At 49.5% G+C, this 17,194-nt stretch overlaps 1 protein-coding gene across 2 annotated transcripts; it reads right to left on the bottom strand.

Moving 5' to 3' along the window:
- Positions 1-332: 332 nt before the first annotated feature.
- LOC115409854 (tripartite motif-containing protein 16-like) lies at positions 333-14,539 on the bottom strand. Of its 2 annotated transcripts, XM_030121139.1 has the most exons (3): positions 14,480-14,539; positions 2,999-3,046; positions 333-2,903 (listed from the first exon to the last, which is right to left on the bottom strand). In XM_030121139.1, the coding sequence occupies exon 3, from the start codon at positions 2,727-2,729 to the stop codon at positions 1,080-1,082; it is 1,650 nt and encodes a 549-aa protein (XP_029976999.1). In that variant the 5' UTR covers positions 2,730-2,903; positions 2,999-3,046; positions 14,480-14,539; the 3' UTR covers positions 333-1,079. The 2 variants fall into 2 exon arrangements, with proteins under 2 accessions (XP_029976999.1, XP_029976998.1); XM_030121138.1 differs by lacking the exon at positions 2,999-3,046 and having other exon boundaries at positions 14,480-14,524.
- Between the last annotated feature and the right edge of the window lie 2,655 nt (positions 14,540-17,194).

The raw sequence follows: 17,194 nt of genomic DNA on the forward strand, positions 1-17,194 counted from the left end.
AGCTAGCTTAACTTTGTTAGCGACCTAGCTTAACTTTGTTAGCGACCTAGCTTACCTGTGTTTAACCAGCTAGCTTAACTTTGTTAGCCACCTAGCTTACCTGTGTTTAACCAGCTAGCTTAGCTTTGTTAGCGACTTAGCTTGCCTGTGTTTAACCAGCTAGCTTAACTTTGTTAGCGACCTAGCTTAACTTTGTTAGCGACCTAGCTTACCTGTGTTTAACCAACTAGCTTAACTGTTGTTAGCCAGCTAGCTTACCTGTGTTGAACCAGCTAACAGTTCTGTTAGGCTAACCCTGACAAATGCTAATCCAGACTAGAATGATGACTGAATGTATTTTATTAAAGGCTCCATGTTGACTGACTTGGTTTTTCTTGGCGTCACACAAACAACATTTGAAGCAAAAACCTTTGAAAAAGAAACAAATCGACAATAAAGTAGCATTTCACTTTATGACTGATTTAATGTCTTTAAAAGAAACCTGTGTGTGTGTGTGTGTGTGTGTGTGTGTGTGTGTGTGTGTGTGTGTGTGTTGTCGACTGGACTCATTTCCAGCTAAAAGAATCAAACTTCCTGCCACTTGGTGACAGATGAAGATCCAAAAAGCCAAAACAATCAGTTCACTGTTCAAGAAAATCCACAAACCTTCACTCTGAAGGATCAAATGTCAGAAAAGAATCATGTAAAAAGAAAGACTGATCAATCCAAACATGTGAAAGCTCCTAATTTCCACTTCAAATCCCCCAAAGTGTGAAAAGCTGCAGCTTCCTGTGGTCCATGAAGAAGAACTTCCTGTTTGAGAAGCTTGAAAAATGAGTCCAACTATTAGAAAAGCATCAATTGAGGAATCAGTGAGGGACTGATGGCTGCAGCGGCCATGTTTTTCTCCACTAACTCAGCTCCTTTCTGTCTCTCCACACTTGTCTCACATCCTTTCGTCCACGTAGAAAGTCTCTGAGAAGACGGCCGACCATCTGTTGGTTTCAATCTTCTTCCTGTCAGAAATCTCATCAACGTCTCAGCTCAGAAAATGTGGAGGCTCCTTTAGAAAACCACACAAGGAGATCTGATGGAGTCCTCTACTCAGGTTTCACAAACTCTGCTGAGCATCCAGAACCATAGAGATAAACTCCAGCGTGTAGCGGCTGAGTGAAGGAGGTCTGGACTCTGTGGAGGAGAGTCATGGTTTCAGAGACGCTGTAGAAAGACAGAATACCTGCTCTGTGATCCAGGTACACTCCCACTCTGGAGGACTCAGGACCTGAGACGGGAGTGTGGATGTTGTTGTGCCAAAAATTAAAACCGTTAGAGTCACAATCTAAAGCCCAAGATTTGTCATTAAATCCAAATCCACATTCATTTCCCCTCCCTGCTCTGCTGATGTTCTTGTATGTGACTGCGACATCAACTCCTCCTCTCCTCTCCACCTCCCAGTAACTACGTCCAGTCAGACTCTCTCTGCTCAGAACCTGACGATATTCAGTGAATCTGTCTGGATGATCAGAATAAGGCTGATCTTCCTCTGTACAAGTTACTTTTCTGTCTCCATCAGATAATTTCAGCTTTCTGTTCACAGAGTTTGGATCCAGAGTGATCTGCTGTGAATATTGTAAGAAGTCTGCTCTGCTCTCTGGCTGTGGTTGTAGCATTAACAGTAGCTTCTCCTCTTCAGTCTCTCTCAGGATGTCCTGGAGTTTGTCTCTGCTCTCTGACACAGCTGCTGCCACATCCTCAAAGTATCTGAGAGGAGCAGTCTGAATGCTGGAGGAGTGTGTGGGCTCACTGAGTGCTGACACTGAGGTGTAGCTGTGGAGAAAGTGGTTGTTTTCCTCTATGTGTGCCAGCTGCTCCAGCTGGACGTCTTTCCTCTTCAGCTCAGCCAACTCCTGCTGCAGCTTCTCCTCAAGCTCTTTGAGTCCACTCACTGCAGTTTGCTGCTGGGATCTGAGCTGCCGCTTCACCTCAAGGCTTCTTTTCTGGAGGAGACGGATCATCTGGGTGAAGCTCTCCTCGCTGTGCTCCACTGCTTCATCAGCAGAGACATTGATGGCCTCCATCTGCTGCTGAAGCAGCTTCACATCTTTCTCTCGCTCCTGGATTCTCTGCTGGATGTTTAGTCGACTCCCCTCCAGCTCCTTCTGCTTCTGGCTCCTTTCTGCTGCAGCTGGGACTGTTTCATGGCCTCTGTGTTGCTCCATGGTGCAGAGGTAACAGATACACTGCTGATCAGTGCGACAGAAAATTTTCTTCACCTCATCGTGAAGAGAGCAGATCTTCTCCTGGAGCTTCTTGGAGGGCTCCACCAGCTGGTGTTTCTTCAATGGAGCTGCTTCGTAGTGACCTTGGAGGTGTTCCTCACAGTAAGAGACCACACAGACCAGACAGGACTTGACGGCTTTCAGCTTCCTCCCAGAGCAAACATCACAGGCCACATCTTCAGGTCCAGCAGAGCAGAGATCAGCTGCAGCAGCTTGGAGTCCAGTCTTCTTCAGATCCTCCACTAACTCTGCTAACACAATGTTTATCTCCATGTCAGGTCTCTGCATGAACTCCTTCCTGCACTGAGGACAGCTGTAGATTCCCTTGTTTTGCTCTTCATCCCAGTGTCCTTTAATACAGTTGCTGCAGTAGCTGTGTCCACAGGGAACCGTCACCGGATCCTTCAGGGGATCCAGACAGATGGAACAAGAGAACTTTAGTGGATCCAGCTGAGCTCCTCCCTGAGCCATTTCCTCCTCTCAACAACAGCCAGTGTTTGAAGAGTTTCTCGTCCTGCTCAGCAGCTTTGAAGACCAACCCTCCTCTGGTTTCCTGCTCCTGTGAACGCTGGTCTGCCCTGGTTCTGCTGGTGAGCTGCTGCCCCCTGCAGCTCAGAGACGTCAGTGATCCCTCAGCTGTGAGATCTGTGAAAGAGGAGGAGGCAGTGACTCAGTGTGGAGAGAAGGGAGAGGACGTCACAGCTTGATTTCATTCAGGAAATCCAGTAGCTTCACTTCACCTTCCAGCCGTCGTTCAGCTGGAATGTCAAGCTTCAACTTCTGCTCCCCTGGTGACACAAAAGAGGACTTTATTATATTCTCAGTTTATTCATACTTTCACTCCTATCTTGACAACATACTTCTACAAATTGCACTTTTTGTAAATATATAACAAGGACAACAACATTGAGGCAGCTGTGGGGAGAGCAGTCGTCTTACAATTGAGAGGTTGTTGGTTTGATTCCTGTCTCCCCCTGTCTGCATGTTGCAACCCCCAGCTATGGGTAAAATAGCACCACTGCCTTGTGGTCATCATGGGAGTGACAAAGGCTAAGGGAGACCCCCCCTGCAGAAAAAATCCGGAGTACAGTCCTGAGGCGGTTGGTTCTCGCCTTGGAGCTCCTACTGGCAACTCCTTTAGCCAAGTTGGTACCAAGTGTATGGGCCTGTCCCTTCCACTGGACACGACCAGCGAGGACGAGAAGGGGGATGTGCTGACTCGGCAACTCTGTTCCTTCAGAACTTCATCCTGGCTTATCCATGATCTCTCGAGATCGACGGAGCCAACAATACTAACATTACGCTTTCACACTGACACTTTTAACACACTTTGAAATAATTGTACTACAAATCATAGTTTGTCAACATAAATCAAATTCAAATATATTCTAAGTGAATTCATGTGTAATTTCAAAAGTATACTATTCAAAATTAGTTTTCACATATATTTTTAATGTGTATTTTAAAGCAGAACTATGCAACTTTTTTACCTCAATAAATGTTTTTCAGAGTCCCTGTGGGGGTAAACAAAGACTTGTCACGGTGATTCGCCGGTCCCTCCCCTCCCCCCGGGGTCTGTGTCCTGAAAACAGCATTTGCAACTTTCAGAGGAGCGACCCGACTACATCTCGCAACAACAAACCTGCTTTACGGCGCTCATACGAGATTACAAGTATAAAAGCATGTAAAACCCTCACCAGCGTGAGCAACGTCACCCTTGGGTGCTCACAGATGGCAGAACCAAAAAGACAGAAAAAAACCTTTGTCTGACAAGCAGAAAAAATAAAACAGGAGTGGGACGCTCTCTGCACGCGGGGCGGGGGCGGGGGTGGGGGAGGGGGAGGGGGAGGGGGGGTGATACGGAGAATGTTTACAACAGTGAGCTTTCACAAGAGACCAGTAGGGGGAGCGCTAAAGCAAATCTTGCATAGTTCTGCTTTAAAATACAAGCTCAAAATTAAAATTCAATTGGTCAACTGGAATATTGGTCTCATTACATGAAGGCATGGGGAGATCATTGATTTGAACATAATTCAAAATCCCATTGGGGAAAGAAATGGAATGAATTATTGGAGCTCGGAGTTGATTCTGAGCTGCTGGGCCACACACTGGTCTGTATATGGATGTTTGGGAAACACTGGTTTGTGTTTCCAAAGGTATCAACACATTTAAGAACCAGATGAAATGTGATATTATGATATATGAATGAAAACACTAAACCTCCGACTGATGCAGGAAGTCCTAAAAGAGAGATGGGAGAGAGAGAGAGCTCCACAGGAGAAGACGAGCCTTCATGAAGCAGACCTGGATGCTGGATGGACCCACAGATGACCCAGAGGGTAGAAGAGGGATGATTGGCTCAGCACGTTTTTAAAGTCGTTGTTGTTTTTCACTTAATTTACTTTACTTACTTTAAACACCTTTATCATTTTTTCTTACATTCTCTGGTCACTTATCTGGTCACTTAGATTAGGATTAACAAAACTGTTGGCAGCTTCAAGGCACAAACCGTGATTCACAACATTTTTAAAAGATGTGAAGAAAAGGGGGAGAAACAGTCAGTTGAACCTGTGAACATTTTGGTGACAGTAGTTTGCTTTTTGGGTCCGGGACATCAGTTTAAATCTTATTTCAATAAAAGAGCAATTACCATCTAAAACTAACCTTTATTTCACCATAGCCATGAAATTTCAAATAGGTGGAAAAAAACAGAACAGAAATCGGCAAAACACAGTAAAATGCTGAAATTATATTCAAATGAAATATTTTCATCGAACAAGCTAAATAAACTAAAAACTAAAAAAGAAAAAAAAAATACTCCTCACAGCACTCCTGCACTTAATTCATTACCCTGTTGATACAGACAGAGATAATAATAGTAAACTTCATTTGTATATTATATATAGGCTTCTGAAAAGTTCGGGACTGTTCATACCAAAACTTGAATTCAAAGTGCTTTTTTGAAAATGTAATTCCATTTAATTTTATGAGTAAAGTTATACTCCATGTTCTTACTTTGGACATTGGTAGTTTTTTGGTTGCTTCAGCTACAACGTAAGCACTCAAAACAGTGATCGAACTCTGAGGCCATCATGAAGTCTTTCAAAATAAAAGAAAGTGTCTTCTACTTCTTAAATTGGTGATTCTCCCATGATGCTGTGTCCTGGAAGCTAAAATGAAAGTTAAAATTGTAACTACGGTTCTCTAAATCCCGGATGAGTGCCAGATGCGGCGCTGAAGGCATTGGAATGTTCCCTTCGGACACGCACAGTTCAAGTATGTAAACCAACAACGTCACCTGTGACCCCTGGGTGACCCAGGAACAGCCATAAGTTCCGGTGTCCAACCCCGGGATCGGTTTGTACAGAGACTTCTCGTGTGATCGCGAGCAGTGTTTTAAAAAGTAATTAGATAGAATTACAAATGACTTCTCCCAAAAAGTAATTGAATTAGTAACTCAGTTACCTCACTGTAAGAGTAACTAGTTACTCAGCAAAGTAACTGACGTTATTTTTCATGTTCTATACATTACCACATTCTATGACATCTATAACATAAAAGATGTTTATATCAACTGATTGAAAAATAAAAACACTTTATACAGTATTTTAGAACATTTGGTATTTATTTGAACTAAATTCCAGCCTGTTAAGAAAACACAAATTTAAACTTGTGGCCATTAAGTAGTGCAAATCTCTGTAACTGTATATTAGGTCTACTGTGTACCAGTGGACCTGCAGTCGGTGTGTTCAGCTCGGCTCTGGTCGCCTGCTGCCCCAAAAAATCGAGCGTTGCTTGTTTTAACAGAGCGGCTCGTCTCCCTTCTGGCTGCATTTGGGCTCGGGCTTGGGTCAGCATGGGGTTAGCAGCAGCAGCAGCAGCAACAAGTGTCATTCTAGCATGTCTTGCTGTGAGGTGCTTCACAAGGTTGGAGTTGCTCGAGACAGACGTGGATAAAGTCTTCTAGTGATACTTCCAGTTTCAGAACTCTACCTTTGAACGTCCTGGGCTCAAGCTTGTTGTGTTTACCGGCGGTCAGCGCATGCAGCGAGTGAGACACGTGATCAGAGCATGATCTGCCCACCAGCCAAGAATCATCGTGTCTTCATCAACCCCTCCCCTCTCCCTCTCGCCTCTCTGCTCTCTCCTGCAGCTGATGTGTGCGGCAGAAGTGGACACTCGCGTTTCATTGAATCTAATTGCAGTAACGCGCCACTTCATATTCTCAGTAATGGTAACGGCGTTGTAACGATGGGAAAAGTAATTAATTAGATTATTTGTTACTGAACAAAATAACGCTGTTATAATCTAACGCAGTGATGACCAACATTGATCGTGAGGATTCTGAGCGACAGAACACTCTGGCGGTCATCTGGGATTCATACAACCGTAGTTACATTTGTAACATTCGTTCGATTTTATCCCTACTGGCCGCCAGCGGCAGCGCCGAAAGCACTGGAATGACATATACCAGCTTTGTCACGAGGAATCACAGAGACCAACCTCATTGAGATGCCTCTGCAGAGCCAAAACCACACCCAGTGAATGGGGAGTGGCGGCGTTCATGCTGCAACACCTAAAAAAAAGGTGCTTGTCCCACCCAGGGGGCAGCGGCACAAATGTCGCCCAGAGCATGGGCACCGTTCTGGAGGAGTAGCAGCACACCTGATGGTAGAGAGTGGTTCACCACCTGCTGAGAATGAAACTGAAACGCAACCATGATCCAGTGGGAGAAGCTCTGCTTGGAGAGAGCAGAACCACCATCAGGACCTCCTGAACAGACCAAGCAGTTCAGAGGAACGGACGTCCTGTGGTAGCATCAATGTAGCAGCCCAGGGCTCTTACTGGGCACAAGAGTTCCACCGGGTCCTCAGGGACGCTCGACAGGGAGTCATGACGTGTAAGCCTCATAGGCTGAAAAGACTGCAGACCTGACAGCACCTGGGAAAAGGGCAAGGGTCGGTCTTAGAGTGGCAACCCTAACATTTGTGCACCCCTCCAGGCGTGACGGGCTGATAAAGCATGTACAACACTCACGCATCATGTTATTCACGCTAACAGCCATCACAATGTGGTCTTGCGTGGCACCCACTGCACCCACGGGCTCACATTGAGGTTGACACACTAAATCCAGTGCTAAGCGCTGGGGTCTGTGGCTGACATCACTGAAACCTGCACCCTCAGGGTAGATGGAGGTCCACGTCCCCCCAGAGGAGTCTTCAAGTATCCAAGACTGCTGGGATTAGACAAAGCACCGGGTCTGCCTTGCGGATGCTGAACCACTTACAGAAATGACCAGGCATGTCACCCATAAGGCAGGAGAAAAAAATTGCACAAATGGATCCTCCACCAACAGCGGCCACATGACACGAGCCACATACCAGCCAAAGTAGGTACCAATAAGCTGGAAAAACAGTGCACAACAGCACTTCCCGCGGCAGTGTCCAAGCTGACACCAAAGCGCGTGGCAACAGCCACAGCGAGGCCCAATAAGCAGGGGAAGCAGCAACAAGTGGCCTACAAGCCACCGTTAAGCCAACACTTGCCCCTGGCTATCAACCAGGATTGTCCTGATAAGCCAAGTGAGGGGCGTATGAATGGTGCTTCAACCGCAGCAACCGAGCTAACACAAACGGCATCACCAACAACCGCGGGAGGCACACCCACAAACTGGGGAGGGAGTGTGAAGACACAGCCTCCCGAGAGGGGGAAACCTGGCTCACTTCCGAGAGCCGAGTAGCCCGGCTAGCGTACAGCTACTGGACTATCAGTAAAGCCAAGCCGACAACAAATATGTCTAAAAGTGGGCATAAGAACAAGGTTGGTGTGACATTTGAGGGAAGGGGGCGTACGCAGAGCAAACTCTATACTGCCAAACCCGTAAACCAGCTGAGGCCACGCACAGGAGAAGGCACAGCCGCCCTATGGCTTCCTCTTCCCCGTAGTGAGGGCACCGCTGGATGAGGTGTGTGTACGCAACCGGTCAATAGACAACAGTGCGGTAAGCTGATTGCAGGGGGCGTACACCACCTGCACAGCAAATGCAGATCCCCGGACGAGTAGCTCAGCTAAGCTACGTCCAGGAGGGGGGGCGCTTGGCGGCTTCCACCTCTGTCTGCCTTCATTGCACTGCCACCCACCGGGAGCAGTGGGTGCACGCAACAGGTCAAAACAATGGTAATGCAATAAGCTGGGGGAAGGTCATATGCCGCCTACACAGTGGACACCATACTACCAGCTGGGGTCGAGCTCAGGAGAGGAGACAGCTGCCCAGCGGCACCCTTTCCATTGTGCCCTCATAGCAGCACCACCCGCTGGGATCGGGGGTGCGTGCAGCAGGCCAGGAGAAACAACAGCAATGCAGTAAGCCCAGGGAAGGAGGCGTGTTCCACCTGCACAACCAACCTCAATCACCGGCCATCAGCCCAGCTAAAGCTACATCCAGGAGAGAGACAGCTGCTCAGCTGCTCCCTCCTCCAACAGCTTCTATATTGGTTCCATCCACCAGGAGCGGGGGTTGTGCACAGCACCTCAGAAATATAAATTAATATTAGTAATGCGGTCAGCTGAGGGAAGGGGGCGCACACCGCCTGCAAGGCAAACACAAATCACAGGACAAGTAGCTCAGTTGAACCATGTCCAGGAGGGGGACGCTTGACGGCTCCCTCTTCCTTCTACCGTCACTATAGTGCTACAGGTCAAAACAACGGTAGTACGATAAGCTGGGGGAGGGGCATATTCCAGTTACAGAGAAGTCTCTATACCACCAAGCCCTTGCCCTGATCTACCACATGGGCAATCTGGGCACGTGCCCAGTGGTCCTCAGGCTCAGAGGGGCCCTCTGCTGGCAGAAATGCTTTCTGCAGATACAATATGCAAATTAGAAGAATGAACTCTTTGTACTTAGTCATTGTAGGAAAGTGAAACGACACCACAAGTGCACAAAAAATGCTTGGGGGGTGGGGGGGGGGGGGGGTGGGGGGGTGATGCATACTCCGCCTGTACAGTGACCACAGTGACTACAAATTCAGCCAAGCTACAAGAGAAAGGAGGAGTGCAGCGGTTCCCTCATCCTTCTTCTGCCAGTGATCGCGCCACCCGCTGAAGGCGGAGGCTGCGCCACAGCCGTAAACTCCTGCCAGGGCCATGCTCAGGAGAGGGGGTGACCAACGGCGGCCCTCGTCCAGACAGCAGGCGGGCAGGGCGGGTGATGATATCAGTTCATGTAAATAAACTCTGTGGTGGCCCCAAACAACGGCAAAAGCCCAAACGTTACTCCACAACAGTGAGAAGCATGGTATCATACCGACCCCATCATTGCATCTCTTCTGAAGCCGGGCGAGGGACGCGGGCCCTGGGCCCCAAGCTAACACCGACCGCGTTGCTAACAGCCGCTGTCGCCATGTAAACAAACCCGGGGGGGAGCGAGCCGGAGCAAGATCCTCTGGATGTCTTCACCCTGCAGTGAAGAGAGAGGAGCCTCCATCGTTTGCTCCAACAAGATGTTCTGCAGTGAACGATCAGTGTTTACAAAATTATAGTTACTAAACGTAAATCCAGTTCTATGAATGTGTGCGTGCCCACCTACGGGCATCGCTATTGGTACCCTCCCTGGCGCCAGCCAATCACTGAAACAGATCCGAAAACTGACGCGCCAATCCCACATGCGCGCTGGCACACTGCCACGCCCCTCACTAAGGGGATATAATCAGCGTGCGCCCGCTCAACTCCCTTCTTCTGAACAGCCCAGGAGAAACGTAAGCAGGGCAGCTGGTCTTGCAGGTAGGTGGGCAAGCACACACTCGTAGAACTGTAGTTACGTTTAGTAACTATAATTTCTACTTCATGTGATGCTTAACCCACCTATGGGCTTCGGTATTGGTACACTACCAAGGCGGAGGCCGGAGGGATAAAATGTACCCCCAGCTGGAAGGCTGACGGGATTGGCGCAGAAAAGGAAGCTGGCAGGCCGTATGCCCAGTACCGCCACACCAAACCCCCAGACACTGGCGGCAGGCAGCCTCGCACTGAGGCGTCGACCGCAGACATGTCCGATAAACACCGTAACACAGCGGCACACATACGCCGGCCAGGACACCAGAGTCACAACGGCAGGCAGCGGAACCACACGTGACCTGAATCCCCCCAGGGAAGCAGTAGCCAGTCTGGACAAGAACCAACACAGTTAAGCGACAGAACTCCTGTTCTCGCTGAAAACTGACGTGGCCACAGAGTCTGTGCACATATCCATCAGGTAGGAGCGCACAAAGGTTCACACAGAGGCCCAAGAGGCGGCCTGGCAGATATCACCCACCGTGACACCTCTGCACAGAGCCGCAGCAGCGGCAACGCGCCGCATAGAATGAGCGCGAATCACCGCAGGCGGCAGGCAGTTCCATGCCTTATAGGCAGCCATGATAGCGCCCCCCCAACCCAGTGGGCAAGACGCTGGGAGGACAGCGGGGCGCTACACCCCCTGGCCCCAAACTGCACAAACAGCTGGTCCATAGTGCGAAAGCCAGCTGTGCGCTCAATGTAGCAATGAAGAGCCCTGACCGGACACAGCAACCGCAGCCAAGGGTCGTCTCCTGACGGGCCAGACAAGGAGCAAAGTGCCCTGATCCAGATCACTCATGACCGGAAGTCTGAAGTGATCCCCTTGGGATGAAAAGCCGGGTTAGGCCAAAGGTGAACCAGTCCCCAGTCCTGACTGAAAGCCATTCAGGAGGGATGGACCGACAGGGCGCAGAGATCTCCAACCCTCTTGGCAGAGGCCAACGCCAAAAGGAGGGCAGCCTTGAAGGAGAGAATGCGGACATCCACCTGCTCCAAGGCTCGAAAGGGGGTCGGCTCAGACCATCCAGCACAGTGTGGAGGTCCCACTGGGGAACGACATGCCTGGGGGGAGGCCGCAGCCGACACGCACCTCGCAATAACCGCTTCACCAGTGGGTGACTGCGTGTGGCCCGTCGTGATGGCCAATGCAAACACTGCAAGAGTGGATGCAGCATGCCTGCAGAAATTCCAGCACCCTGCTGACGGTGCAGGAGACCGGGTCCAGACCCCTCTCAGAGCACCACGACGCAAAGAGGTGCCACCGAGACCTGTAAGCCTTAACGGTGAAGGGGGCTATGGCGCTCTGGATGGTGGACACCACAGCCGGGGGGAGATCTAGCCCAACTAGTCTCACCAGCTCAGCATCCAGGCCAAGAGACTCCTGCCCAGGATGGGGCGGGACCGGAGGGTGCCCCCTGCCTGCAGTAGGGCGTCGGGTTAATCTGATGACCTGAGCGAGAACCAAAGTGGGCACTATGCATTCTCTGCACTGGCGAAAAAGTCTGCCGCGGGGGGTCCAAACCTGTGTCAGAGTCGGGCTGCCACTCGGGGGGACAGGCTCCACTCGTCGTGGAGTGGGCCTCCCCGAGACATGCTGTCCGCACCGACGTTGAGAGCCCTAGGCACGTATCGAGCTTTCAGAGAGGACAGGTGCCGGTCCGCCCACAACAGGATCTTCCCCAACCTGCGAGAGACGCATCCGTGGACACCTCGACGTGATGCGAGACGCAGCTAATGGGGACTCCCTGCTGGAGAAGAACTGGATCCAGCCAGAACAGGAGGTCGTTTTGCACCTGGGGCGGGACTGAGACGCTCCTGCATCTGTCCCACATCCCTGAAAGGCGGAGGCGGCTGAACCACCGTTGGAGCCTGCGGATGTGCAGAAGGCCAAAGCCAACCATGGGGTGGGTAGCAGCCATCATCCCCAGAACGGTCCCGACCAGGTGGACCTGAACCGTGGATGACACAATCAGGAACCTCAGGAGTGACAGAAGAGAGGCCCAGCTCTCCTCGGAGAGGTGAGCCGTCATGGTGAGAGCATCCAGCTCCAGGTCCAGATAAGCCATCTGCTGAGCTGGGACAAGCGCACTTGTCTCTGTTCACCACAAGCCCCAGGAGCTCGATGTGGTGAAGGACCAGGGCCGTGCGCTCCACGGCCTCCCGGAAAGAGGGCACTAGTATCAGCCAGTCGTCGATGTAGGTGAGGATCCTGAGACCTTGACGACGGAGAGGCTCCAGCGGGGCCTCGACACACTTGGTGAAGGTGCGTGGAATGAGGGAGTAGCCGAAGGGGAGACGGTTGTACTGGAAACACCGATCTCCCACAGCGAATCTGAGGAACTTCCAGTCCACAGGGCGGACGCTCTCCAGGAGGTGACTGACTGTTAGCATGCGGAACCTCCTGGTGGCCACGTGAGTTTTCAGGACCCGCAGGTCCAGAATGATTCTCACTCCACCCATTTTAGGCGGTCCTCTCCGGACGGCAGACAGGCAGTGCAAGCGGGAGGGCAGCTCCGGCAGCTCAGGTGCTCCGTTTCACACGTCGGCAGATGACTGCAGGTGGAGCGTCCATCATGGAGGAAAAGAAGGTCTGTGTGGCAGATGTAAGGAGTTGTGACATCAGGGATATCGACTCCATTCCTACTGGATTGGAACCCACAACCTTGGGGTTGCCCTCCATACCAGTAAACCTCTCAGCCACCGGAGGGGGGCAGGTTGACAGGGCGCCTCAGCTGGCGTCACTACACCCCAGCGTAGTGATATGCAGCTCCGCCAATGTTGTCGGAGAGAGCCGCTCAACGCTCATGGCCGGGGAAACGAGGGGCGCATGAGTGGAGGCCAGACACATGCTGTCACCTCGGTGAGGACGGGTGTCTGGTTGCAGCCAGAGCGTCCACCTGCCGCCTGTCCTCAGTAGTCCTCACTGATACGTAGGACCGACGTAGGGCATCGAAAACTCGCGAGACCCAAACGAGATCGGTCACAGAGGGAGCCGCGTGAGCTGCTGGAGAGCAACTCACCGCAGCTGCCTGGCCCTCCTCTCTGGTTCATCCAGGCAGGGGATTGGACCCGAGCCCACTCCTCATCAGTTTGATGACAACACGCTTTATTTGCATAAATAAACACCCAGTCCCAGCTCCAGTCCAGTGTAGAGGGGGGAGGGGGTCGGTGGCTACAAACTGGGGGGGGGGGGGGGGGGGGTAGTGCGCAAAGGTGGCGAAAAAGTAACGGAGCAACACAAAAACAGAATCCACAGATCAGAGGCCTGTTCTACTGTGTCCAACAACGTATGATCATTAACCACATTGCTAAAAAGTACAAATAGTAATAAAACAACTGATAAAATAAGCAGCTCTCACCTTTCGTAGAGCTGGAGTCTCCTCTTTTTTTTTTTTTTTTTTAAATTTTCAATAGCACAACACTTCATATTGATTTGACCAAGCCAGTGGAGTTTGCTGTTGTTTTTTAAGCACAAAATAGACTGAAAACTTTGTCTATTAATTTTTTGGACTGAGGGGGCGAGGCAGTCTGCCCCCCTTGACACCTGGTCCACTTGCAGCAGCACGCACGCGTCACATGACAGAAGCCAAAACGTAACTTAAAATTATTTTGTTTTTTAAAATTGTATTTATTTCAGTTAACTGAATATGAATTAACACAATGTGACACACAAAAGAAATTGTGAATTATTTTGTTTTTAATAAGAAAAACACAATTACCCCTCTGACAGCCAGGGGGGGCAAGGAGGCACAGGCGGGGGGGCATTGCCGCCCCGGACGCCGAGCCTGTAAACACCCCCCACGGTGGGAGTCATGAGAAACACAAACATGGAGAACATAGGGTTGTCCGAGTTGGAGGCAGACTTATAACTCCGCCCCACGGCTGACGCCGTCTACTTCGTCTAGCTCCGCCTCCCTCTGGCTCTGCCATCGTGAACGCACCTATTGATCCAGTCAGGAGGAGGAGAAGGTCTCATGATTCAACTCTGACTCAGGATGTTGAGTCTGGATTCTGCTGATAAATACATGGAGAACCTTCCAGGAATGTCATGTGTTCCATCATTTGTAAGGTGTGTGTGTGTGTGTATGTGTGTGTGTGTGTGTGTGTGTGTGTGTGTGTGTGTGTGTGTGTGTGTGTTAGAAAAGTAGTACAGCAAAGTAATGTTAAAGTATGTTGACTGTTAACTGCAAAGTTTAGCTTTTCTATTAACTGACATAAGCTACAAGTATAATGAAGCACATTATCAGCACACGAAGAAGACATTAAAAGTATAAATCTTGGATTTAAACTGCCAACAACTGATTTTTAGTAAACTTATAATCCAAAAGTACTCTTTAAATTAATCTGACTCCTCCTCACATTAGTCAGCATTAGTTTCTACTCACAGCAGTAGAAATCCTGAGCAGACGTCCAGCCTCTCTTTCCGTCTGCTTCTCTTCTGGAGAAGTGAAACTCGTTCTGATCTCCACCCAGTGAGTCAGCATGTGGCTCCATCCACTGCTGCTCTGAAGGGAGGGGGGAGGAAATGTAGAGAGAGAGTTCAGGCGGTGAAAACACACTCTGTGTTGAACTGATTGACTTCAGTCCAGCTGCTGACTCTGAAACTGTTCAGGACTGAAACAAGGAGTCAAGAAATTGTTAGTAGTTGCAGTTTGTGACTGTTGATAATATTTCTTTACTGCACAGCTTGAATGGACTGTTAAAAAGTCAAATGTTCAGTGTTCAGAACAATCATTCTTTGCACATTTTAATTACACAGTAGCCTACTAGTCATCATTTAAATTTCATCCTTTGCACATTCCTGTTTGTTACTGTCAGAACAATCTGTGCATTTTTCTACTCATGTAAATATTGTAATTAGTGACTGAGAAATAATTCATTGATCATTTTAGAAAAAGATCATCTCCCTGAAACAAGCAGTGGTCGAATTAGCTTTAACACAGGAAAAGTGGTGTCAATAAACTCATTCTTAACCAAGTCATCAATACTTTGAAGTTAATCTTTGCAGTTTCGTTTGTTTGTTTCCATCTTGTCAGGTCAAGCGGTGCTGTATCTTCTCATGCAGTGGACCTTTATGCCTCAGAAAATTAGAATATCATGAAAATGTTCAATGTTTCTTGTCACTCATTTCAGAAAGTCAAACCCATACAGGACAGATATAGACTCATGACACTGAGTGAAATATTTCCAGCCTTTGTTTATTGAAATGTTGATCATGATGGCTTACAGGTAATGAAAACCCAAAATTAAGTGTCTCAGAATTATATAAATAAAAAAAATAAAATTAAAAAGGATGTTTTAAAGAAAATATAAGACTTGTGAAAAGTATGTTCATTTCTCTGCTCTCAATACTTGGTTGGGCTCCTTTGGATGAATTATAGAAATATGAGTAAATGACAGGTCTTGAACCCAGCGGGGAAAATCCTTTCTCCTCCGTTTTTTTATCCGGTTTCCTGATTATGAAGTTTTCCTGCGTGTTGCCGTGGCTCACGTGACGGAGCGCGCCCAATCACAGAGCATAAACACCGGCTGCCGGAAGTAGCGCGAGGGGCGCGTTTGGGACAAGTTGCTTCAGGTTTGTCTGATCATTGCTGCTTCAGTCAAATCTAAACGTTCCGCAACTGAATGCAGAGAATGTGGGACTGTAGGAGCTGACTACCGGAGCCGCCGAGCGTCTGAGCCTGAGCCGCGAGACTGTTGAACTGCGGACTTGGTGAGTCACGCTGACGTTAGCTTAGCCTCCCGTCCATTTACACTGCGTTAGCTTAGCCTCCCGTCCATTTACACTGCGTTAGCTTAGCCTCCCGTCCATTACACTGCGTTAGCTTAGCCTCCCGTCCATTTACACTGCGTTAGCTTAGCCTCCCGTCCATTTACACTGCGTTAGCTTAGCCTCCCGCCCATTTACACTGCGTTAGCTTAGCCTCCCGTCCATTTACACTGCGTTAGCTTAGCCTCCCGTCCATTTACACTGCGTTAGCTTAGCCTCCCGTCCATTTACACTGCGTTAGCTTAGCCTCTCAATAATTTGAGGCTCATTCATTCATTCATTCATTCATTCGTTCGTTCGTGGCTGAGTTCTCTGAATGTGACCAGACCAAATAGCCTGAAGCTGTGACTTGTTTGTCTGACTGTTGATCTGCTGTCTGGCCCTGATGGATGTGGTTCCTGCTCTTCAAAGCCAGTTTCTTGGTGCTGCTGCTGCTTTGTCTTTGCAGCCAGTTGATCTCTGGGCTGTCAGGCTCTTTATCTGTCAACATTTATCTTCTAGATGATCAAACGCTGTGATGAACACCTTAGTGTGACGTTATTTATTCCAGCTGAGCTTCTGTTCTGAACACATTGTCCAGTACTGGGTGATGCTGTGTGTTTCTACCAGCCTGTGTTCTGCAGCTCTGTTCTTGTGAAGGTTTGATATTGTGTGAGCACCAGAGGATTCTGTGGACCTGTTCTCCATGCAGGCCGGCTCGATGGAGAGCCGGGAAGCCTCGTCTGGGCGTCGGAGCCTGAAGATCGTTCCTGGAGACGGACCCCAGCGCGGACCCTCGCCGCTCTGCCGGGGCTGCTGGGAAGTCGGTTTCTGGCCCACTTCCTCCATCAGTCCTTCCCCTTCCAGACCTGGACTCTTCCTCTGGACTCCAGACTGAGCTGCACCCTTCATCCAGAGCAGAACTCTGGTCGCTGCTGCTGTGATCACGGAGCATCAGAGAGGAAACACATGATCAGCTCCTGGATTTCTCTCTACATCCATGTTCTTCTGAGTGGCCGTTCTTTACATTCCTTCCAGGCTTCAGCTGCTGTTGGATTTGACGTTTCAGATGTAAAAAGGCTCCACAGTAATCAGAGTACTGGCTCTCTGGCTCTCCCTCCAGGCCTGCTTTCAGAATCCTCCTCCAGCTGGATGGAATGGGAGCCCTGGCAGAAAGCTGCAGGGACGACACAACGTTTCTTTGTTGTTCTGCTGCTTTGTTTTCATGGATCCATCATTCTGGACGTTGAAATGTTTCCACAACACGACAGTTACTGTGACGCCAGCAGCTCTGCCTGGACCTGGATCCAGAGAGAAGAGATCCTCTGGAGGCTGCAGCTCTGATGCTGAG

The sequence above is a fragment of the Salarias fasciatus genome, chromosome 22 (assembly GCF_902148845.1).
Source record: "Salarias fasciatus chromosome 22, fSalaFa1.1, whole genome shotgun sequence".
NCBI classification, from domain to species: Eukaryota; Metazoa; Chordata; class Actinopteri; order Blenniiformes; family Blenniidae; genus Salarias; species Salarias fasciatus.

Bases quoted from the DNA above. Each gene is read 5' to 3' on its own strand.
- LOC115409854 (XM_030121139.1), bottom strand. From the start codon at position 2,729: ATGGCTCAGGGAGGAGCTCAGCTGGATCCACTAAAGTTCTCTTGTTCC.